Source organism: Parasteatoda tepidariorum, chromosome 3 (genome assembly GCF_043381705.1).
Source record: "Parasteatoda tepidariorum isolate YZ-2023 chromosome 3, CAS_Ptep_4.0, whole genome shotgun sequence".
NCBI lineage: Eukaryota > Metazoa > Arthropoda > Arachnida > Araneae > Theridiidae > Parasteatoda > Parasteatoda tepidariorum.
This window is the reverse complement of record NC_092206.1, coordinates 23849252-23875748: the sequence shown is the minus strand read 5'-3', so window position 1 is coordinate 23875748 and position 26497 is coordinate 23849252. Positions and strand designations below refer to the sequence as shown.

The following is a 26497-nucleotide window of genomic DNA, read 5'->3' as shown; positions in this document are numbered from 1 at the left end:
ATATTTACCAAACAAAACTGCAATGCAAATCAAAAGCATTAACGAATTTGAACACATTTTTGTAGAAGAGTAGACGTCTCCAAAAATGGTAAGTGATTTTAAAATTTATTTTTACTTCCGCGCAAAACACTCGTATCTATAGCTGGTTTCAAAAGGAAGCCTTATTTGAGTGGAATGTTTAAAATAATTGGCGATTATTGCTAAAGAAGATACGACATTTGTCATCAAAGTCACTTTGAGAGAAGTGAGATTTAATTAAATTCCAATCGTCTTGAATTACGACTAGTTTCTGATGGATGTACCCGAAGAATTAAATGACTCTGGTTTTATTTTTCTTCTAAGGTTTCAGGATTTGAAGAAAAGCTTTATTAAAATTTAACTTTCTTTTTCTTTTATTATATGGATTTCGAGTCGAATTTACATAATGTGTTCCAGAATAATGAGAAAATAAAATATCAGATAAATAAGAGCATCTTCATTACTGTGTATGCTTTGCGCGCGTCTGCGCACAAACAAACATCAAACAAAGATTCGATTATCAGTCACAAAAATTTACTTTATCTGAAAATAAATTTTTTTTTTCGAGATTCAAATTTTTCACGTTATAGTAGAAACCACAATCTGGAAAATATGAGCTCTTTGTTTTAGTCAGGTCAGGAGAATATTCAAAACTTTAATGTTTCGAAAATCTTAATATTATTGAAAATATTTCTGTTCTTTATGTTTTTACTTTTGGAAGTTTTTGCCAGATATCTGAGACTTACTAAGTGAATTAAAAATAATCAAAACGTTTTGTTTACAGCACGAATAATAATTTTTAAATCTGATTTCTTAAATTGAATTTTCATAAATACTAATAAATTCCCTTCCATAGTAGCATAAGTATTGCCCATTCACACTATAGATTATACTGCTTTATTTTAACTATCTATACCCTCTACTTACATGACTAGTTATCAGATGATAATTCTGCTAACTAGCGATGAAACATGATGAAAGATTTATGATAACTGAGTTATGCTCAAAGAACAGTTTTAAAATTCAAGAGAAAAAAATTCAATATGAATAGTTAAAATGCAATTAAAGATGGTTAAATGTGTATTTTTGTTGATGAACGTGATGAATTTCTTCATAAACCGCGAAAAGTAAACATGTTATAAAGTTATACTATTTATTTTTAAAATTGAGCAGCTTCTTATGAAATATTGCTATACATTAAACAGCATTTATAATTTGAAATTTTTAATATATTTACTGAAACAATCAGGTCATAATGTGTAGAGGAAAATTTATCAACCGTTAACCAGAATTCCACCAAACTCGGTGGAATTCTTTTATAATTGATCTGGTATATTCCTTATAAATCGCGAAAAGAAAGCATGTTAAAAAGTTATAGTATTAATTTTTTAAAATTGAGCAACTTCTTATATAATGTTGCTATACTTTAAAGAGAATTTATACAAATTCATAATTGAAATTTTAAATTTATTTATCGAAACAATCAGCGGATAACGTGTAGTGTCAAGCTCATCAACCGTTAACCAGAATTCAACAAACCGTAAAAAATCGTGTATATAATTGCGGTATGATCTTGATCTATCATATACGTAAAACCTACCTTCTTTTACGGCCAGATGTGTTTGTGAATGACCAACAGTTGCAGTCTGTTGAATTTGGGGGTGGACGACCAAACTCATTGCAGTATATTTTACACACAGCTCTAGGCGAAAAGCTGTGAGTCAGTGCCGACTGAGTATTCAAACAGAAACACAGTGCTATAGCAATAAGGCATGACAGAACAAATTTTTGAGAAGGCATATTTGGTGAAATCGAATAGGTTATCTAGAAGTAAAAAACTGTATAAACATGGAGTTAAAGAAGACATCAGCTTTTTATACAGGAAATAAGCCCTTTATTAATACTTATTGATTTCTTACTATTGATACTATTAATTTGCTATTGATACTATTAATTTGCTATTGATACTATTAATTTACTATTGATACTACTAATTTACTATATAATTTTTTAAATGTATCAGCTTTCCTTGGCTGTTTTTCAAAAAATAACAGAAATGATAATACTACATTAGTCGCTCTCTTTTTCTATGAGTTTAACAATTTTTAATACTAAGACTTATATTTTTTTAAAAATAACTTATGTTGTTAATAACAAAAAAAAATTGCTTAATGTCCGACCAAAAGGGTAAAACCTAATTACATCTTTTGTTTTATGACTTTTAATGATATCCTTTAAATGTTTGAAACGCTGTGTTTTGATAGATAAAATTTCGTTTTTATAAATTAAAATCATGATTCTGTCAAAATTATTTTTGTATCTTTTACATCAAACGCAAAGCACAGCGTATTAAGACAAATCATACTATAGTAATTTTTTATCAATGCGATTTTTTATATGCTTTATTTTTTGTAAAATTATTCATTAGGAAGGTAGGTTTCTTATTGTGCTCTTTTTTAAATAAAGTGTTTGTTGATACATACCTTCATGATAACAATATATTTCCGCAAAAAAGAACATTTTTTTATGTTTTATCCATTTTGTTGCTTCGCTCTGAGAAAAAATATATATTCAAAACTACCAGAATAGGGAAACATTTACTATGGAAAAACAAAAAAATTGGATTATTTTAAACCAAGTGCTTTGGTAAAATTTACAATAAAATATAATTTCATCATGCGTGGTAAAATTTAGTAACCATGGTAAAGTTTGGTAAGTGTGGTAAAATGTAGCAAATATAATAAAAAAAATTTAATTTTATCATTCTACCTACCTTAATTTTATCATATAACCAGCAATATTTCAATCTTTTATTAATTTTAATTTAACAGAGACCTGATTTAAAAGTGCTGTATTATACAAAGTGCTAAATTTTATATTAGAAAGAGTTAAGAAAATTTTACCTGAAACTACAGGAAAAAAATAAAGTCAACAAAAGTATACACTTCACGGCAGGAAAGTCAATGAAACGTGAATGAACATTTTCGAAACCAGTTTGATTGTGTGATTTAAGATAGATGTTTTTCTAATGATCATTTTTCAACTTTTCTCTGTTTACTCAGATAATCAAACAAGTTTTAATGCTTTCAGCCCCACCTTATTCAGTAGTCATTTGTTATATTTCGTTAACATTTTCGTCTCACCTGTCACAAATATTAACGTTCGATCCTTACTGTGTATATTTTTCTTTCATTTCTTTAAATAAGCTCTAAAAGGTTTACATGAAGAGCGGTGGTTACAGAACTTTCTGTTTTGCTTATATATTTTACTTTGCTTTTGATTTTATGAAAGAATTACGTTTTATTCACATGTTTTTTTCAAGTATTGCCTTTAATTATATATTTTTTGTTAAAAAAAACGCGTAAAAGAAAAATGATTAAAAAAAATTTTTATCATTGAAGACATTTTCAACATAAGAACGCAAAAAGAAATTTTGTTTACCGAAAAATTGTAAAATCAGCAGCAAAAACTTAGCTATAAATTCAATTCCATTTAAATAAACCAGGAAACTAGAGCTAAGAATTCAAATATATTCAAAAAAGTGATCAGAACTTGCTTAAATACTTAGAAAATATTTTTTCAAACAAAGTTAGTTAGTTTCCAAATTTTTCCAATCTACTACAGTGTCAACTTAGCTTAGTATCTTTCATTTCTGCACAAGCTTTTCTTGCAAGTTTAATTAAATAATAAACAATGCCAATTAAATAATTGCAAGGAATTCCAATTAAGGAATTAAGTTCTTAATCCTTTTAAAGTACTTTTAGAACCTTTTTTTTTAACTTTATTCTTCTGTAATCAAAACAAATTTGAAAGATTTATATAATTCTTTTTGCTTATTTATGTGATTTAAAATTTTCTACCAAGTTTCACTTTTTTTATAAGTTTGCCATAAAATTAAAATTATTCACAGTGATATTTTCAGTAAAAAGAAATTGCTCTTAACTTAAAAAAACTAAGAATCAACAGCGACTGAAATCAATTTTACATAGAAATCAATTTCACTTAGGTAATCGGTCTCTTTTTTTATTAAATAAATTTTTTTCTGGAAGAAAATAAGCTTTAAAATATATTATTTAAATTGAAAAGAAACATTACTTTATGTATATAAATTTTTTTCAGAACAGGAAACGGTATATGCTATTGTGATTTTTGCTTATATATTGGTATGGTGTATGGTATATCAATAGTGTATAACTAGTAAATACCTCTGAGGGAACTGAATTGGAGATTGAGCATTCTCTAGTCCAGGTCAAAATTATACAATCTGTTGATGAATGAATGGATGTGTGAATGGGTCCACTCTATAAACGGTCTGCGACGTACATGTTGCTGAAGCCGTATTCTTGATCATAGATGGCGCCACTGACAAACAGGAAACGCACCCTCTACCTTAAATTCACTTGGTTTTACCAATCAGGCTTGCTAGTATTTGACAAGGGGCATTAGAAACAACATGTGTCTGCATTTCGAATTTACATTATGATTTATCCCGTTGCTTTTATTTCATTTTCTTCTATTTTTTTTAAAACTTAACCTATGAGATCTTTTGTTTCAAGAATATCGACGGGGAAAAAAAAAAGGCTATTCGTTTATTATCATTCTTTCACAAATACACACGGAAAAAAATTTCCGATAAAATTGACATACTGTACAGTGATGATTTTTCTGGTGAAAAAGAACGATAATTCTGGTTAATAAAACCAAAATATACTGTATTTAAATCATTCAATTGTTAATTTTTCCTTTCATATCATAAAAGTTTATCAGAAGTTCTGGATTTTAAAAGTTCTGGTTTTTATTACTACACGTTTAGTAAAAAATACAAAATTAAAAAGTGAATTTACTGAAATGGTTTTCATGCTGTAATCTAAAGTATCATGATAAAATTACCAAATTTTATCACGCAGTATAAAACCATATGTTCTCTATGATGACATCTGGGATGGAAGCATCTGAGATGACAGCAATTGAATATATATATATATATATATATATATACTTAAGAGAGAAATTTAAAAAAAACTACAAAAAAACAGTAAGAATAATTAATATAAAAACAAAATCGAACGAACAGAATTTTTTAGAAAAATAATTTTCGGCATATACCTCTTTATTTAAATAATGTGATTTCCTAAAAACATGATTTCCTAAAACATTTAAGTCAATTGGTTTCTTTTCTTCACCACACTTGGCAATTAAAAACGCAAAACACCCTTTAAAATACATTTTTATAAAGGCAAAATGTTTACTCAAATGCATTTTTAGTTTGCGTAAAAAATAGGTTAAATTCGGAACTAAAATTACAAGAAAAATTACATGCATTTTTAGTTTACGATATATTAATTGAATAAAAGAATAGTTAAAATAAAAATTAAAATTACATAAGCTTTAATTTTGTTAAAATCTAATATTGTACATAAAAAAACCGGCAAATTTAATTGAAATGAAAATTGCATGATTTTATTCAAATAAAAATTGAAACATTTTATGACGAATGAAGCTCTCTTAAAACAGTCTTGAAACAAAATCTAGAGCAGCCCAATTTTGACAGAATACAACTTAATTTTTCCACAAAAAAAAGTATACTGCAGTAAGTAATCCAATCTTATAAATTATTTCAATTATTAAAATATCTTTTCAAATGTATAATTTGTTGAAAACGAAATTAAACACAGAGATAATCCTTACAAGTTTAATAAAAACTCTCATGAGAATAACAAAATAAATCTATTTTTTTCAGTTTTTGGTTTATGTTTCGATGCCAAAGAATCAGCTAAGTAAATACTTATAAGAGGCTTAACCTCTCAGTGGACTTAACACATACGCCTAATCTGTTCTTTTAATGCAGTATGGGAGTGACTTTCGTTGCTATAGATATTGAGTTATGATGTTAAATCTACAATCAAAACAGAATATGTCCGATCTTATGAATAACTTTTATACTCCAAGGACCCGTGAATTATGAAAAATAACAGTAAATAAAGAATTATATTATGATTCAAACACGAATGTCTATAAAAGTTAAAAGCATATGTGTTGTCATAATTGTTAAGGGATTTAACTTAATCTCTGTATTAATAGGATGACTATTTATTTTAAAAGGGAATTATAATGAGCTGTTTCAAGTAGCAAATGCTGTTTATTTGAGCAATGAAAGAAAATTAACTTACTTTTTATATCAAGCTCTTTATTTTTCAACAATTAAGGTGCATCCACTTCGTAAACAACTTAACAGAATTCTCAATAGAAAAATGAATGTTATAAAAAAAAAACTATATTATTTAGTTAACTGTAACATTTCAGATAAAAAAGATTAAAAATTTGAAAATATTTAAAGTAAAATTAAATTAAATGAATTTTTGCCCACAATGGAATTAGATAAAGTAAAGTGGTCTTATATAAAACATGTAACTTTACAATTAAAGTTGACTTATAATTATTTTTTTATATTAGCTCTTAATAAGCGCACCGGACAAAAAATTAGTCACTCTTAGGTAAATCATGAAAAACATCATTTAATAACGTGGAACATCACCTCTGGATTTGATAACCGCCTGGATTCGGTTAGGAAGTGAGTCCACAATGTTTTGCAGGTACGTCGAATCCAGTTTAAGCCACTCGTTGTAGATTTGATCGAGCAAAATCACCAAATTGCGAGGATGCTGATTTCGACATTTTACCTGCTGTTCCAACATGTACCATAAATTTGCAATGCGGTTAAAGTCAGGTGATTTTGCAAGCCAGCCTAGAGGAAATTGAGTGTCTGAGTGTTCATAAAACCAGTCACATATTCTTCCAGCCCCAAGAACTTTGCTGTTGTCATCTTGAAAATTAGGGGTATCGACAACACCCTCTTCATGAAGATGTCGTCTGAAAGGCAACATCTAATTATCCAGAACGTTCGAATAAATATTTTGCATAATGTTAGTGACCACCTCAATGAGTGTGCCCAATCCATAATAAGAAAAACGCCCCCAAAACATGACAGACCCACCTCCGGCTTGAACCCGAGCTTGCACACATCAGGATGAAATGCTTCATCTGCTCCTCGTTGCACTCGATGACGTGCGTCTTTTGAATAAGGGCAAAAACATGATTCGTCAGACCATATTACATTCCGCCAGTCAGCAACTGCCCACGTTTGGTGACTTCTAGCCCACTAAAGTCACTCAGCTTTAAGTGCCCATGTGAGCACTGGCCTCTTACGAGATGTTCGACTTCAAATGTTCATTGCATGCAGCTCCCTTCGCAATGTTTTCTCACTAACAGGTTGGGATGGATCACCATTTACTAACTCAAGCAAGTTTGGAAGTGATTTTGATTGACAAGTCGTGAAACACGTCGCTGGTCACTTTCATGCAGGATCTTTTTCCGATCACAATTCTAACAGCGTCTTTCGTGACCACGTGTATTACACCACTGCTTGTAGACATGTTGAACAGTCCGCTTTGAAACGCCAACAAATTTAGCATTTTCATTCACCGTATGACCATTGGCACGGCCAAACACAATTGTCCCTTTTTGACACTCCGTCACATCTTTACTCTTACCCATATTTACACACGATTTCTTCTCCAAACAAAATTATCTCCCTGATAGCTACTTGTCTTTGATCACATTGAAGCAGAGTGCAGGTAGTTGAGCACGTCACTTGACCACTGGGTCATCTAACAAAACCTAACGATTCATCGGTGCTTGTGCACTAGGGTGACTAATTTTTTGTCCGGTGAGCTTAGTTATAAACTAAATTTTAAACTCCAACTGTCAGCATATATTCCAAATGGTAGCAAATAATACAAAATGATAACAAATAATCCAAATGGTAGCAAAAAAATGGCCATATATTAGCGAAAATATGAAAGCAATTGCGATTGCTAAAATGGCAGTCGTGTATTTGATGTCAGAATTAAAATCTTTCTATCATTTGGTTAAGAACTAATCAAACTAATCTATCTAACAAATAGTTTAACTAATCTGACACATATTTTCCGACAAAAAAGGGAAGCAATATTTATTCTATATATTAATTTAAAACTATTTAAATAAGATGTGGTGATATAGGCATAAAGTTATTCTAGAAAAAATCAACTGTTTTATTATGATCAAATTTTATTTTTTAAAGAATCGAATTTCCCTTATTAATCAATTTACAATAAATATTGCTTAAACATTATTTAAATAAGTTGTTGTATTCATTCAGTTAAGTTAAAATGAACAAAATTAAAATATTCTAACTTCTTCCTCCATTTCAATAAAAAGTACATGTGTTTGAAGTAAACTAAAATAAAAAACAACATATCCAGTATATAAATTTAAAATTATTTTAAACTATATTAATATAATATTCAAATGCAACAAAAACTTACAATCAAAACATCTTGAAAATTTGCCGCAAATAATTCGTTTTTAAAACAAACTCTTAAATTACAGTTTTGTTGAATGAAAGTATCCAAATAAACATTAATCAATGAATTAAAAATCGTTTGATTTATTTATTTGTTTATCGTTTTCTTAAATTTTATTTAGTCGTAAAATCTTTTTAAATTGTAATTTTTTCTAAATATTTAATTTCAATTTTCAGGGAATTGCAAAAACATAATAAATTTATATTTTTTGAGCAAAGCATATATGAATTTTAAGGTAAACTTCAACTGAAATTCAATTAGTAGATCCATCAGTTTTGAAACAAACGCTAATTCTGAAGGAAATTAAATTCATTCAATACAAAAAATTTAATTTTTCTTTTTAACTGTTTAAAAAATGAAGCTAGCGATAACTCTTTACAATTAAAAAATTCCGGATTGAATTCTGGTGAAAAGTACAGGCACTCAGGATGCCGGTTAATTTTTACCTTAAAATCCATTTATACCAGAGCATGTTACAGTACAAAAAGTTTGATATATCATAATTTTTACAAAAATTACAGTAAAATCGCTGAATAATTCTAACTAAATAAATATTTTTGTAAAAATTATGGTATAATATTTTTCGGTAAAAAATAAATTTTACGAGATTACCTATTAAATATTCTACGATGAAATTAAATAAATAAAAAAAATTGAATATAAAATAAACGGGACACCTATTAAATATTCTTTGAAATTTGATTTTAGAAGCTATATCGATTTATGAAATTTAATTAGGAACAACTTGCACGTATATTGCATCTCTTCATGATCTTATTGTGCCTCTGCTTCCGACGATGGTTTTTTCCGACGATTCTTTTACACTTTAAAAACCTTATTCTGCGAATTTGAGTTCCCCAAATTTTAATCAATTTCACATTATTTATAGGAATTACTTTTCATTTTGGATTGTATAAGATTTTGGAACTTAATGAGACAGCAAGACAGCATAACTTGATACATTTATTTTCATTCAATTAAGTTTGGCAGTGTATGTAACTGATGTAGTTTCTATTGCACTTATATGTTTTCGATTGCGTTTATTGTTTTTTCATTGAATCATAAATATTTTTTCTAAAAGCATTTTTTTATTTATTGCCAATTTTTTAAAAAAAATAATGAAAAATGAAAAACAAAATAAATAACCTCCCATTCAGTGTTTAGGTAAATTAATTAAAAAATTTGGAGTAGCTCAGCAAATCCTATACTATGCAGTTATCCCTCAACTAGCAGATGAAACGGGATATTTAAAAGAGAAAGTTTCGGAATTTATTTTTAATTATTTTCATGAACTTGACACCATTCTGAAGCAGGCGCGTGGGGACAGCTGTCCCCTCTTCCCCCTTCCCTAACTACGCAACTGGAAAGATGATTTAATTTAACACCTTATTAAGGACAGAGTAATCTTACATGATATTACGGTTCAAAGCATACCTATTACCGATACTGTGTTTCAATTTAAAACTGATTTCTCCGAGATGATAGATTCTGGAGTCTTTTAAAAAATATATTTTAAAACTTTTTACTAAAAAAATAATGGAGGAATAAATAATTAATGATCATACATATAATTAAAAGGCGGCGAGACTTGATTTTAATCTTCCTATAAGTAACGTGATGATATAAATTAAAAATAAAAACCTTTGAATTAAAAAATATCTTCATTTTACGGAAAACACTTTAATCATAATTTGTTAAATGGTTAAATTTTTATTATTAAACTTAACATTTTATTAATATTTAACATCTTTGTAAATCTACATTTTTATTATTAAAATTAAAAAATACCCATAGCGTTCAACAAACAAAACAAAATCAAGACAAGATTTGAAAGACATTTATGATTTTTTTTTTCTTATGAAAAAATTTAAAAATAAACTTAAGAAATCATAATTTATACGATACCCAACTACGTCAAAATTAATAATGCCTCCAATACATATTTAAAAATTCTTCCTTAAGTACGCTTTTTTTTGTTCTCAGAGCATGCAAAAGGTAATTAATTTTAATTAATAAACCTCAAAAAAACTAAAACATTCTTTTTCCTAAATCAGCTTTTTCAACCAATTTTAAAATATAAAAAAAAATTCTTTCGTTAAATTTCAAGGGCTGCAAAAAATTGAAAAAGGAAATCTTCTTAATGAAACTAATTGGAATTGTGATAACATTTCACCAATGTCGTCTTAGTACATAAGCGAAATTCATCTCTTCGTTGAAATCGAAAATTGATTACTATAGATACGGCGACGGCATCTTCATATCCGGCCAGTTCCACGTCTAATCGCCAAAAAGCTGAGCAAGCTTAGCTGTAATCAGTTTATAGATTTTTTAAATTATCTTAAGAAGCCGCGAGTGAAAGTAAAAAAATATTAAATTACTTGCATCACTAATGATGATTTTAAAGTGGCTTTTCCGAGCTAAAAATACGCATCAATGCGCTTTTTGAATTTTTAATGTGCATTTTATTTTGATTTTTTACCGCATTCCTTTTAGAGGAAATAAACACTTCAAAAGAAGACCTATTGATTAAAAATTAATTTCGCTGATGTTTTGAAATTTTAAATAAGTGTGTCTCATTTATTATTTGCGCTAATAACTCTCATAATTGGTTTTTAACTTTCTGTTTTTTTTCTGAAAAAATATCAATGTATTTTTGATGTGAATGCTTGTGATATTAATGTTTTATGACCACTACACGATTTTTATTCAATACAAGTTAAATTAAATGAAAAAAATGGGTAAGCTTAGCAAAAATAATCGATTTTTAAACTTTTTGTGTGGGAACTAAATGTTCAAAATGTCAATGAAAAAATAGGATAATTTTACTCAATTTGATCAAAGTGGAACAAATAAAGATGAATTTTCTTAACTTAAATATTACTTTTTAAATTTTTTTTAATTAATAAGTTAAAGCATTTGAAAAACGGAGAGACGAAATTTGGAAATTTTCCTCATTCTTGACGAAATGGTTTCTGGGTAAAGCTTGGAAAAACATTTCGTCAAACTGAAAATCTGTTAAAATCACAATTTTTCAAGTAATCATCAAAATGCCGTTATTATGACAGTTGTTGGTTAGATAAGTTCAGAATATTGATGGCTAGATAATATTGATGATAAAATAAAAAAACAATCTATAAATATATCGTATATTATTCTTAAAAATTGCTAATTAGTTGTATATTGTATATTACAGTTCTACATTTGTGATATTTTTTTTTAAAAACAGAACCGTTTCTGTTTTTTAAATCAGCAGTATTATATACAAAAAATGACTAAATCGATAACAATTTGAAACAAGTGTGAGACTAGTTCATACTTCTGAACTATCATATTTTTATTTAGCTCCGCTATCATACTTCTGTTCTGTTAGAGAAAAACGAGCATCACTTCTTTCTTACAGTTTTAAACACTTATGTTAAAAACGCAAGCATGAACGGGCTACCAAGTGCTAAGTAATTTTCGCCTTTACAAATTAGAAATCTTGTCACACGCATTAAAAGAATGCGCATTTTATTGACTATCATGCCCCTTAAATATGTGTGACAATCTTGCTATATTGACAATTCCATCTGCTATTGTAAATTGTCATTATAATGGACTTTAACTGAAGTTTCACTAATTTAAGAGTATGAATTTCGTTAGTAGTCGAAGTATTAGGACAAGTTAGTAGTTAAGTATTAGGCTTAAAATGCCACATATCAACAAACTCAACTGATTACGTAATAATAAAATGAAGTGTTTGTGTGTCCGTGTAAGTGTCTCTCTTATAACTATCATGATTTTATCGTCCTGAAGTTTCGACTATGGTTGCTACGAAATTTTTGCCCGCAATTCGTTCGAAAGTTTTAATTAGATCGTTTGGGAAGTTCGTTTGAAAAATGGAACTTTCTCATTGGTTAAGAGTTAGCATTGTTTAAAATTAAACTATAAACGACTCTATTTTTTCTAATTATTTAAAGATAACATTCAGTGATGTTTTTTAAGTTTATATACATATTTGATTAAAACTAGAGCTATTATACGTATTTTAATATTTAATTATTTTTTATTCGCTATGTTAGATAAATTAAATGATCAACGTTAACGTGGTAGCATGGTGTCCTAAATTAGAATTTCTAAAGTTATCTGAAACCACGTGTTTATTTTGTTTGTAGTAATTCCTTTTGAAAGCGTTAAATAATTTAAAATAAACGTAAATTAGCAGAGAGAACCAATTTAAATAAGTCGAATCTCTCAGGACCAACCATGAAAGCAGAGCTTTTTATCGGGTCATCAATGAGGGAAGAAGAGACTTTAAACCATAGATTCTCAACCTTTTTAACGTTGCCGCCCCCTCAAGGAGCAAAAAACATTTCAACGCCCCCCTTTGAGAAAAATCCAGTTATTTAGAGCATGGGGACGGAGGGAGGTGTGCTGAATTATAAGAGGCAATATTTTTAAGCAATTTTTTTGCGCTTTAAATTGTTTTTTTTTTTTTTTTTTTTTTTTTTTTTTTTTTTTTTTTTTTTTTTTTTNTTTTTTTTGAATAATGTGTACATTAACTTGAAAATTTTCTCTTTCTGTTGTGATCAAAATAAATACGTTTAATGAAAAAAATACAAACATCCAAAATTTTTTAACACTAAAAAGTAGATCAACAAAACATTCAAGTAAATATGTTAGTGGGATGATTGTACTTAATGGTTCAGAACCAATTTCTTAAGGCTCGGTTCAATACTTTTACTGAGATGAAGACACAAATCCCCTCATTGAACGATTTCGAGTAGATTTCTCCTTTTTGTGACAAGATCCGTAACAGCACTGAATCCACGTTCGACAAGTTAGGAGGAAAAGAAGGCCGAGGGCCTTCAAAAAAAATTTTTGCGATAGTCTACAGTCCAGAATAGAGACGACTGATAAAACCTTTAAACAAAAATTCTGTGAGACGATCACTTCTTCTAAGTTTCATTAGTTAGAAGTTCGGCCAATTTCTCGTAAATCTGAACCTCTGCTGTATCAATATTCACAAAATGGTTCATAACCCATAAACCCATTGAGGAACTTTCAGGGAACAAAACAATTTTAAAACGGACAGAAAAATACATGTGCAAAGAGTAGTAGCCATGTGCAAGGAGTAGGTGTTGACAATATTCTTTTGCATCATCAGAGCGAATTTCGCCTTCTTGGCTGAACTCATTCCAACCAAAATTCTGCTTCCACAAAGTGAGTTTTTTTAGAAAGCCAGAAATAACTGATTTCGTAGGAATGAAATTGAGCTCGTCGCCTTGAAGTTGTAAATTAACGCCATTAAATTTTACAGATAAATCAGCCAAAGTCTTTCTTAAATTCTAGAAATCTCTCTCTCGGAGCTACATCTCTGCTTTCGAGAAATTCAAGCACAGAGTCGAAAAGTTTTCAATACCTATTGAGACAGAAGCTTTAGGAAAGCCAGCGAATCTCGGTGTATAGTAGCAAGCGATTGAATTCTTCATTGTTTTTCTTACACAACTGTCTGAAATTCATCTGTCTGAATAATCAATCGTAGAGAGCATTACTGTGAATTTTGTTCACAGCAGATATGGCATATTGTAATGATTGATGCAAACAGTCGTTGAGATTTTTTCCTACTAAATGCTGTCAGTGAACAGCTAAAATATCTGGTACCTCCCTTTCCAAAAGGGCGATAAGCCCACGATGTCGACCCACCATTGCAGGAGCCTATCAGTGTGCAATGGACATAATATTCGCAAGAGGAATGTTTTTCTCTTTAAAATAATCTTTGACAGTATTAAAAATAGATTTACCTTAGATATCTATAATCAAGCTTCTTGCAAAAAGCATCTCTTGAATAATTTTTCCTACCTTTACAAACCGGACCTATGCCTACAGTAAAGCCTACATTACCTGGCAAGGTTGATTCATCAACTTGAAGGGAAAATTCGTTTGATATCAAAAGTTTGCATAAAGAAATTTCAACGTCTTCAGCCATCTCATTATTTCGTCGCCGCACTGTATCGTTGCATATGGGATATTTTTTTATTAAATTGGATGCGGCTGGATGGTGTAAAACTGTTTCTAAAACGTCCTTAACAACCGGCAGTATTACCTCTGCTCCAACGGTACGAGCTTTCCCAGGTTCAGCAATAGATTTTGATACATTATAAGAAGCTATTGAACCATTGTCGCATTTTTGTGATGAGGTTGATGACCTTGAAACCAAAGGTGCCTTCAGAAACGTGAAAAAAGATGTTCGTGAAAAATGACAAATCTTTCTTTTGTTTCTCATGATGAGTTTTTTGCTAATGCTTCTAACGGTAAGATTTCATTACCTTATCAGATAAAACTATATCACAAAGTAAACACATGGGTAGTTGAGAGTTCAACAATGATTGAGCAAATCCCAATTTCAAGTACGTGGCACTGTATTTATGACACTCCTTTTTGTTAACCGACATTGTTGGTAGCAGAAAAATACAAACGATGAAAGAAAATCAACTATTTCACAAAATTAATAAATAATTTATGATAATGAACTAATCCGCTCGCATACTTGACCAAATAAACTATGAGATCTAATCGAAACTGGGGGAAAAACCGTAAGGAAGCTAACGAAAACCATTATAAGAAACAAGGGTCCAATCAAACATTCATACTGAAAGCGCATGCACTTCAATTTCCACCAAATGACTTGAATGAATCAGAGACAAAAACTACTGACTCATGCGCTACTGACCATCGGAGAATAGGTGTCCTATAAGTTCGTTTTATTGCAGGTGCAAATGGTGTATCGGATAATCTGTATTTATTACATTAATTAAATCTTTCTTTCTTTAATATTAATTTTAGATTAATTTTATTCATGAAATAAATTTTAATTTAATAATTTTATTTTTAAGTTTTAAAATAAAATTTGAATGACAAAGCATGCACATCGCCCCCCTATCGCCCAAAACATAACCAACGCCCCCTACCGCCCAAAACAAGTTCACCGCCCCTCAGCATACTGCCACCGCCCCCAAGGGGGCGCTATCGCCCCCGTTGAGAACCACTGCTTTAAACCTAGGATCTCTCTTTGTGAAGATGAAAATGGAACTATTGTTAATGAGAGAAATAAAATTATGGACAGATGGGTTGAACACTTTGACCATTTACCAAGACCATTTTGACCATTTATTTCACTTGACCTCCAATGAGTCAAGTGAATTAAATTTTACGGTTAACAATAATGATACACTGGTTGACACTCCGACCCTGGAAGAGGTACAACACACTATCAACAAGCTGAAATGTAATAAAGCGGCAGGACCAGATGATATCCCAGCTGAAATTCTAAAATATGGTGGGAACGCTATTGTAAACAACATCTGGAAAATTTTTCTATCTAGTTGGGAGAGAGAGATATTACCTACTGAATGGAAGTTGAGTATTTTATGTCCAATACATAAAAAAGGGGATGTATTGGACTGTCACAACTATAGAGGAATAAGTCTGTTATGCGTTGCCTATAAGGTCTTCTCAAATATCCTATTTGAACGTCTGTCTCCCATTGTAGACAGCGTCATAGGTGACTATCAGTGTGGCTTCCGCAAAGGAAGGTCCACAGTTGACCAAATCTTCACCCTACGACAAACTTTGGAGAAATGTAGAGAATTTGGAATAGAGACCCATCATTTATTTGTGGATTTTAAGGCGGCATATGATAGTATTAATAGGACTGAGCTATTAAGGACCCTATATGATTTTAATATTCCATCAAAATTAATCAGACTTGTAATGCTCACACTCACTGAAACCATTTCAACAGTACGAATTCAAGGGGAACTATCCACTTCTTTTGAAATTCATAATGGAGTTAGACAGGGAGATGCATTAGCATGTCTTCTGTTCAACATAGCCTTAGAAAAAGTTATTAGAGATGCTGGCATAAATACTACAGGTACTATATTTAATAAATCAGTGCAGATTTTGGCATACGCCGATGATGTAGATATCATCGCAAGATCTAGGACAGCACTGAGTGAAAATTTTTTGGCACTGGAAAAATCAGCTAGAAAAATTAACTTAAGAGTGAATGTAGAGAAAACAAAATATATGTATTGTGGTACAAAGGAAACCATCCCTAAATTGTTTAAAATAGATTCTTTTAAATTTGAATCTGTAAAAAATTTTACTTATCTAGGATCAGAAATAAACTATCAAAATGACATCAATCCTGAAATTAGAAAAAGAATAATCGCAGCCAATCGCTGCTTCTATGGTTTAAGATCATTATTGAAATCTCACTTAATAAAAAGAAAGACTAAGATCTTACTTTATAAGGTATTAATCAAGTCAGTTTTGACTTATGCTTCAGAGACATGGACTTTAACAAAAAGGGAAGAAAAGTTATTAGCAACCTTCGAAAGGAAGGTCCTACGAACCATCTTTGGCCCTATACTCGATAACGACAACTGGAGGAAAAGATATAATTTTGAAATATATAGGATCTTTGATGGCGATGATATCATTAAATCTATTAAATTAAGTAGAATGAGATGGGCCGGGCATGTAGTGAGAATGAGCCCAGAACGAACAGCATTGAGAGTCTCTAATGCAACCCCCTCCAATAAAAGGCCAAGAGGAAGGCCCAAAAAGAGATGGAAGGACTGTGTAGATGAGGATTTTGCCATCCTAAAAGTAAAGAACTGGAAAACAATTGCTGGGAGAAGGGCAGAATGGGAAAAGCTTCTGAGGAAGGCCCAGGCTCACAAAGGGCTGTCATGCCAATGCTGATGATGAAACGTAAATTAGAATGAAAAAAATTAGCTATTTATTAAAAGACAAAATTAATGGGAAAGTGGTACTAATGTATCTGAGAGGAACCTTAAAAATCACCTGACTATTATTGACGTCAATGATGCTTAAATAATTTAGATAATAGATACATATTGAAATACAAAAATGGTTTGCACTTAAAAAAACAAAGTTACTGGAATAAAAGTACTTATTCATTTAGAGGAATCGTAAATTATCGCCATGCTATTATTGATGCCAATGATGCTTAATTAATGTTGGTAATATGTACAAATTAAAATTTAAAAAAAAATAATCACTACTCGTAACTAAGTATAGTAGATACTAAAAAGCAAAGTTAATGAAAAAATGGTACTTAGTCGCTTAGTGAACCGTAGTAAATTGACGTACTAACATGCAGGTAATTTAATTACGATAGTTTTTTTAACATGTACTTGTCATATAATAGTAATTGGTGCAGTTTCAATGAGGAATTAGTTCTACTACGGATTCGAGACGGGATAGCTTGGCTGGTAGGACGTTGGATCCATGTCCAAGGGATCGTGAGTTCGATCCCAGGTGGCCGAAAACTCTTAAGTGTAGTAAATGGTGACTACACTTAGAGTCTTAGTGCCTAAGGTCGTAATTTTTAACATGTTATCAGGCTACAATTTGAAGACGAAACTTGTTGTCTTGTAAGGGGTGAAGAAAAAAAAAGAAGGCAGAAACCCTATCAATAGCTAAGGGATCACAAATGAAAAAGGCGGAACTTAAAACATTAAACCAAGTTTTATTACGGAAAGCAGGATTGATTGCCTTAAAACTGTTTAATAAAAATTGTTTAACGAAAACTTATTTAAATTTAAATTTTTTTATATGAATCAACAAATTATGCACGGAAATCATTTGTTTTGCTTTTTATAAACGCATTATAAATCACACAAGTTAAGCATCGTGCAATCATCTTTCACTGTTTCAAATTATCTATGATTAATTTAATCAAAAATCATTTTCTAAATTAATTAATATGATTAATTATTTACAGTACTCGATACTGAATGGGAATAAAATATAGTGTATTATAGTTCGTTCTTCAATCAGAGTAACCACTTAAGTTGAAGTACTCATTATATTTATTATAAGAAAGTGTTCACTATATTTTGATATTAGTTTGCTTGAAATTTAAATATAGCTTAAATTTAAAAATGATTAATATTTCTGTCCTGAATTCTTATTAAAAAGAAATATAATATCTTGAAATAACTTTTAATTTTAAAAAATATGATTTTGCCTAATTAAATGAAAGTGATAGATATAAAATCCGAAAACGCCACTTCGAAAATACTAATCGAGCATTTATGTAATAGTCTAAATAAATTGTTATTGATAACTTTTTTTTATTTTAACAATCTATGACTTAACAAGATTATATTTTATAAATTTGTGCACTTCAAAATACCTTATAAATATTTTTTTGCAAAACAAGCAATATGAAATAAAAAACAAAACAAATAAGGCTTTTAGAAATGTTAATTTTCTACAAATCTAGAAAATTTTATTAATTTCTCCCCAACGAAAGTAAACATGTTGTTTACCATGCGAATTATGATTCTGACAAAGCATGGAAGAAAAATTAGATATCCTAACTCACAGTAGAATTTAATCATGACAAATTTAAATCATTTTAGGGGTCATAAATGTTTTGCGAAATTCTAAATCGTCAAATTAGTAACTACTTTATTAAATAACAAATATTGCTTCCTAATACATTTGTCAAGAAAGTACTTCTATATTTATTTATTCTTTTTTTGTGTGTGTACCAATTTAGATGATGTCACAAGTGCATGATATTGATCAAATTATATAAATGTGTCTTTCCCTTCTGATTTATAAACGTTCTTTTTTTGAACGGATATATAATGCATAATATGTCTCAATAGTCAGCAACTGAACTAAACAACTTAAGTTAGTAATTAAATTTGTTATAAATCATTATTTAGTCTTCAATAGGGGAGATAGAGTCAATTGTAAAATTTTTTACTTAACTATTTTTAACTAACAAAAAATCTAATATATTATTAGTATTAATTGACAGACGAGTAAAGTAGACTATCCTCTACTAGAAAAAAAATAAATACCTTATTTTAAATGTTATTATATTAGTTATTAACAATTTTTGACAGTCGTGCACTTGTTACAATTGTCCCCACTTACGGGGTCAATTGTAACAGTTCATAAATTCAACTAAAACATAGTTAATTATACATATTATCATAGTTGTGATATATTTTTTTATTGATCAAAATAGTAGTGATATTTTAGGAGTAAAAATAATAATGAGCAGAGACCTAAAGGGTTAAACTTTTAACTTTAAGGGGTTAAAAATTTTAATTTATGCTGTGAAAGGTGACAAATAAAATAATGCACATGCAACATAATATAAATGATATAGGAAACTATTGGTGGTTCTTAAAGAGTTAAGTAATGGTTTGTAAACATAAGATTATTTATTTTCAGCTGTTACAATCGTCCCTTTACTTATTGTTACAATTGTCCCCAAGACGCCATTTCAGCTTCATTTGTTAAAAACAATGCTAGTTAATTAACAAAACTAATTTTTTTTATTGAAATGTTAATTAAGGTGTCCACTTACATATTCGGTTAATAATTTTTATTTGTTTAAACAAAATTACTTTGTTACAACATAATATTCTAATACCAAAAAAAGTACTTACGTAGCGTGAAAATATCTTTTGTGATGTAACTCTTTCAAAAGTACATAAAAATGGTTGCCAGCAGGGCTGTACATGTAGATTTATTAAATACACCTTGTGCGCCACCTAGGAAGCAAATCTAGAACCCGACACTAGAAATTTTTGCTCTGTTACAATCGTACCATGTTACAATTGATCCCACTCTCCCCTATAATATCTGAAATAATTGTTACGTGTTATTGTTACATTTTTGGCCTAAGTTGTTCAAAAACACTATTTTCCGTTTGTAATTAATTGTCCCTCCCCCAAATACTTAAAAGTTTTGAAGTTAAAACTCTGCCTGAAATTTTGAAAATAAGCAACAAAAGAAGTGCTAGAAACATAGTGTGTGAAATATTAGTTTTAAACAGCGTAGATGTGGAAATAATGCCTCTTTATGTACTCTTTTCTGGTGCCTGATAAAACTTAATTTTTAAAATATCAATAACCAAGATAATAAACATCAGTTATCAATTTATCAGTTATAATTATCAACTCTTATAAATTGGACAGATTTTTAAAACAAATTTTTCTATTACTTACATTATATATCGTATTTTATATTGCTATTGTTTAATTTTTGACTGTAATTTTATTCTTAATGGATATACTAATTATGGATATTTTAATTTTTTTACGTTGAAATATGTTGAAGCTTTTTGAAAAGAAAAAAACATAGAAAATTAATATATTATACATAATTTACCAGCAAAACAAAACTTTTGTTGATTTATGATAAAAAAAAAAGACAACATCAGTAAAATACGACAAAATTTTGAAGAAAAAAAAGGAATTCATATTGAAAAAGTTTTACGACATCAGCATTTCCTTAAGTTAAAAATACAGCTTTTTCACTTTCCGATTGGCATTTTTCTACAATTGCTTTTTTCTTGCGTTTTCGACTATAAGTTATGAAACATCAATGTTACTCAAACAGACAAAACATAGGTTTTTCTTTCAAAAGCGAGAGTAAATTCTTCTTCTTTCTTTCTTTCCGTTGTAATATTTGTAAAATCTTTTACATTTGTTTTTTTACCAATTCCTAGCTGGATGATCACTTTTAAACTTTTCCAAAATTGGATATATCCCAGTCTGAATGTACATTTATTTGAAGAAAATTTCGCTTTATTTTTGGAGAAGCATTGTTTGCGGTGGCACTCAATATCAACGTTTCTGAACATTAAATATCAAGGAGTTTCATATTCTATCCGATGCTTCACAATATTTATTTTCAGTGTTATTTTGGATGCAATTGTATGAAAAATAATATTATACGCAATATATTAATGTAATATGATACAAAAATAATTTGTGCTGAAAATTTTTTTTACCAGCCTCCTGAATGGAATTGAAAAACAATTGCAAATGTTTTAAATTGTACTATGATTTTATTTATATGGCCAGATTAATAGTAACCTGAATTTATATTTTTATCCCTCCGAATAATGATTATTGCAAAATATCATACCTAGTTATTTAATATTTAGTTCCATTAAAATCTATCTAGGTGAATTACCGTAGTATTCGTCACATTCAATGCAAATGCAGACTATTTTCATTCGCGAAAGAAGTTTGTCTTCAAATTACAATTAGAATTTCGAAATAAAGATTTAACTTATTTTTACGTTTTGTTTTACAAAGTTACAAGCACCCTGTCCATAGCTGTTGAATGTTGTTTTCTGTTCTAGTCTACCTTACAACAACATGTTGCTTATTGTCCTTTTATTATGTTCTTATTACAACATGTTACCTTATAAACAACATGGAGATGTTACAGATAGATCAAGAAGAAAGCCTGCACAAAATGAAGATGGAGGATTTGTTATTAAAAAACTTATTGTATGATTTTACAACAATCGGTTAATTTATTGAAAAAAATAATTTCCGTTGGTTTTAGTTTAAAATTACTCATGTCTAATTGCACTTAATCCATAAGAAAGTTATATTTTATTTTTGTTATTTTTAAATTTTACTTATCCATCTTTTTAATTATGCAATTTATGCTGGAAAAAGTTTCTTTCTTAGTATCTAAGTCTATTGTAACTGTTTGTTTTAATTTTTGTGGTCGAAGATGATATTCCACTACGTTAGAGTTTTTTACTTACTGGTTTTTGCAAAGATTGAAAAATAAATTTCTGCAAAATTATTTTCACTCTCTTATTTTTATTCACGTATGCTTGATATTCCCCGACGCATGCGCAATTACTTCAATTCTTACCTACTGGGGCACTGGAGCATACGTAACGTAACGTAATGTAACGTATGTACTTTATATTACTGAGGAAATTTTTTTGTGCTGAAATATTCCTCTCGTTTATATTTAGAGAATATAACCCTAGCTTAAAACTGTGTAAATATGTACCGGGAAAAAAACAAAAGGGTATTTTTTTCAATAATTAAATAAATCTTTGGCGATGGAAAAAACAAGTCATCGTTAGCGTTAGTATATTTTTGATCTTTTGAAATCCATTTATAAAAAAAAATTCAAAATAAAAAGTAATATTTTTAAAAACCACGTTTTAGTAGTGGAGAATAATAATTAAGAAAAAAATTGAAAAACGAAAAACGTGGGGTGCATGAAATACATAACAGTAATGTTATATTAGTGTGTGTATGCGTGCTGCTCTTGAGAATATGTGTATGTATATCAGTAATTGTAATTGTATCTGAATGTGGATGTGGAATATGCTTTTGTATATGCATATGTATGTGGATGTATATGTGGCTGTGCATGTGTATGAGTAAGAAAATGTGTATATGTATGTGTATATGTACTGTTATGTATTTCATGCGCCCCACGTTTTTCGTTTTTCAATTTTTTTCTTAATTATTATTCCCCACTACTAAAACGTGGTTTTTAAAAATATTACTTTTTATTTTGAATTTTTTTATTTTAAACTATGATTTTTTTAATTTTTAATTTTTATTTTATATTTTTAAAAAATTATTATTTTTTAATTATTATTCTTCACTACAAAAAACGTGGTTTTTAAAAATATATATTTTTATTTAGATTATTTTTCTTAGTCAAGAGTACTCAAGACTACTACAAGACCACTACTAAAGTAATAGAACTTTTTTATTTTAAATTAGGAATACAAAAATCTTTATAGAAAAACAATACCTTTACGACTTTCATTAGTTTTATGCTGATGACAACCAAAACAATCTGGAAATGAATGAGGAAAAACTGGATCCTACCACGTGATTTTTCAGCCAATAAAAATACTCCGAATACAAAAATCTTTTCACCTGACACGTAATAATTTGAAATAATGGAATCGACAACAAAAGACAATCTCGAAAATAATTTTTTTTTTAAATTTTAATTTTATTTTACTTTGCATGTCTTTTTTCTCTTCATTTTCATGCATTGTCATCCAATTCTGAACTGTGTGCTAAATTTGAAGTTTGTAGCTAGTCGGGAAGTTAGTTTAAAATCGATTACAAAATTCCACCCGGACAGACATACACGAAGGCAAGTTTATATAAACGTGGTAATAAAATAAACTACTTTTTATAAACGAAAAAGGGCAAAAAAAAATAAAGTTCGCATTAGCAAAAACTTTTCTCTATTTATCAAAAATAAACAGATCCACAAAAACAAATCTACAAATTAAAACAACTAACAATTTATGGGATTCAGAATTCGATTTAGTTTAAAAAATTGAAGAGCATTCTAAGTCAAACAGAAATTTAATTTTATTAATTTAAAACTTATTTTACTTTTTGAAAAAAATTTAAAACATTTTCAGTGCCTATAATCATATTAAATCTCATCGTAGAAATTAAAAATGCAATGTCAAGTGTTTCTTGAAACGTATGGGTAACTTAAAAATAATTTTTATATAATTACAAAATACCTTATATTTTAAAGAAGTAAAAGAAACAGATAGCTACTAGTTTTTTAATAAATTATAATAATAAATCATGGAATCAGAATCTTTGGAATCTGTATATCTTACTTGCAGCTCATCGAGTGAAAATACGTTCACACAAACCTCTGATTCTAACGATATACCGAATCAGTGCTTAACTAGTGAACTGGCATTTCAGAATTCAAATTCCTTTATTAATGAAAAATCTGAATATATTACTGTTATAGATAATCACGAAGTTTTTATGTCTTCTGAGTTATCCAATCACAACTCATACAATGAGTGTATCAGGTCATCTGATTTAGATTCACCTGACGCACAATCTTCAAAGGTTGATTCGGATTGGAAAAAAGAGAATCAAGATTCTGTTTCTCCTGGAGAAAGCGCGCCATTGACTTTCAGTTCTTCTGAATCGTTTTATAATTCATGTCAATCGTCAAATGCCGAAGAAACTAAAAAATTCGAAATAATATTACCTTTAACCAATAGCGAAGTGACAACTCAAAATAATCTTGAAAAAGTTGCAGATGAAGAATACTTCTCTGCAATAGGTGAACAAATAAGGTCTATTCCTGCCAATCACGGCTCATATAATGAATGTCTGAAACTCTATGAGTTATGTTTACCTCAGACAAAATCTTTAATAGATTCTGATTGGAGGAGAGTGAGTCTAGATTTTGTGTTTCCCAGAGAAAGCATGGCTTTCGGTTTCAATTCTTCTGAATCTTTGTATAATTCGTGTTCATCGGTAGATTCTGGAAAAAATGAAAATCTCGAAACAGCTTTTCCAATAACCAGCAGCGAAGTGACAACTCAATATAGTTTTGAAAAACCTGCAGAAAAGGAATATTTTTGTGCAATGGGTGAGCAACGAAGACCAATTTCTGCAGAGTTACCAAATCACAGTTCAGATAATGAATGTCTCAAGCTCTATGATTTATGTTTACCTCACATAAAATCGGTTGATTCTGAATGGGAAAAGGAGAGTCTAGATTCTATATTTCCGAGAGAAAGCGTGTCTTTGTGGTCTTTGGCAAACTCTTCTGAATACTTATATAGTTCATGCTCATCTGCCAAATCCGAAAAAAGTGAAAGACATGAAAAAATATTTTCATTTATCAGCAGCGAAGTAATAACGCAAGATAATTCTGAAAACTCAACAGATACGGAGAAAAATGCTTCGACTGACGGGAAGAAATGGCCGGTTGAATTCGGAAACAATAAAAATTACATAAAAAGCCTTTCTATTAACTACGATTACAGTATAAAATGGAAATGGCTGCCAAGTTCTTTTGATATTTCTGATACACATTCTGAAAAGACAACAAAGGGTGAGCGATGGATCATCAATTACGATAATCTCAACTATATTAAAAGTCAACTAAGTCCCGTAGATTTCCGAAAATATATTTTATGAAGTATGCATTCAAGCACGGCGAAGATTTTTTGTTAACACGAATAGCGAAGTTTTAATTAAAATAAAACAAGTACTGATATTTTCAATTATATGATGATAAGAATGTTCTAATAAAACAGTTTTGGAAATAATTTAATTTTGGCATAATTTTTTATTTAAATATAAAATTACATTATCCATATAATGAAACAGGTACTAATTTTTCCTTCAATACTTTAGTATCTGTTTCTATAAATTAGAACATTGAAATGGGATCTGTTATGGAACCCTCATCAATTTTATATTCATATTTCCTCCAAAAACAATTTTGCTGATTTTTCTAATGTGTCTTAGTTACCATATCTTCTCATAATTCCGAGAAATATTCTTACACATAGTCAGGGCCGGATTTACGTATAAGCTAAATAAGCTGTAGCTTGGGGCCCCGATATGGCAAGGGCCCCCAGATCCAACTTTTTCCTTCTTTTTTAAAAGTTTTATTCGGAGCTGGAGCCCTCTGAAGACTAAAATACATTTTTTTCTCTTTTACATTGGCGAATGCTTTTCAAAATCTAATAGAAGTGTTTACAAAGATAAAATAATTGTTACTCTTCACTTTTCTAACCAAAAGAGCAATAAAAAGGCCTTTTGACTGATGAAAATATCCTGTAGCTTTCGTAGCTACCAGTGATGGGAGTAGTCCATAATAGCGGTACTCTAGACTCCATGGAGTAGTCCAATAGCTGCCTCAATTTTACACTGTGGGAAATGTTTTCAGCTTCTTTAAATTGCTGTGGGCTCTTTTGTCCTTCTCCACAGAAACACCCTTTTGTCTGATTTCTGGGCAAAAAACTTCTAGGGCTGTGAGAGAATCTTGTTTAGGGTCATTCTTTTTCGAGATTTCCGTTGTGTCTCATTGTCGTTAAAGAGCTTCTCGTTTACTTTTAACTTTTCTTTTTTACAAAATATATTTTTCCCAATTTATTATAAAAGCTTTTTTTCCTTTTAATTATCCTAAATGTTTTAACTAGCTTAATTGTTTAATTTACTTAATTATTGTAATTGATTTTAATTTGTTATTTTCCAAATTAATCGTACATGAATCCGTGAACTCCTTTCTTTATTTATTTAAATGGTGGGCCACTATTCAATTCCCTCTTTGACAGGCCTATCTGCCAAAATTCTTGATTTGGTTTATTTTGGATGAAATTGAGATAACAGATGTGGTTTTACTTTAATTTTACTTACTGCTAATAGACAGAAGCAACATGTGATATTGCTTGATAGAGCATTGAA

The 26497-nt window shown here is 29.5% G+C and overlaps 1 protein-coding gene across 2 annotated transcripts in view; it reads right to left on the bottom strand.

The window, feature by feature from the left end:
- Positions 1-26497, bottom strand: part of LOC107449276 (uncharacterized) — a 105398-nt gene that overhangs the window by 75934 nt on the left and 2967 nt on the right. The window contains exons 1-2 of one of the 2 annotated variants that reach the window (XM_071178410.1): positions 2502-2522; positions 1619-1842 (exon numbers count right to left, since the gene is read on the bottom strand). In XM_071178410.1, coding sequence (XP_071034511.1) covers positions 1619-1842; positions 2502-2507 — 230 coding nt within the window. In that variant the 5' untranslated portion in view covers positions 2508-2522. Of the gene's footprint in view, positions 1-1618; positions 1843-2501; positions 2523-26497 lie in introns of those variants that run through there. The other variant, XM_021147060.3, reaches the window with a different exon arrangement.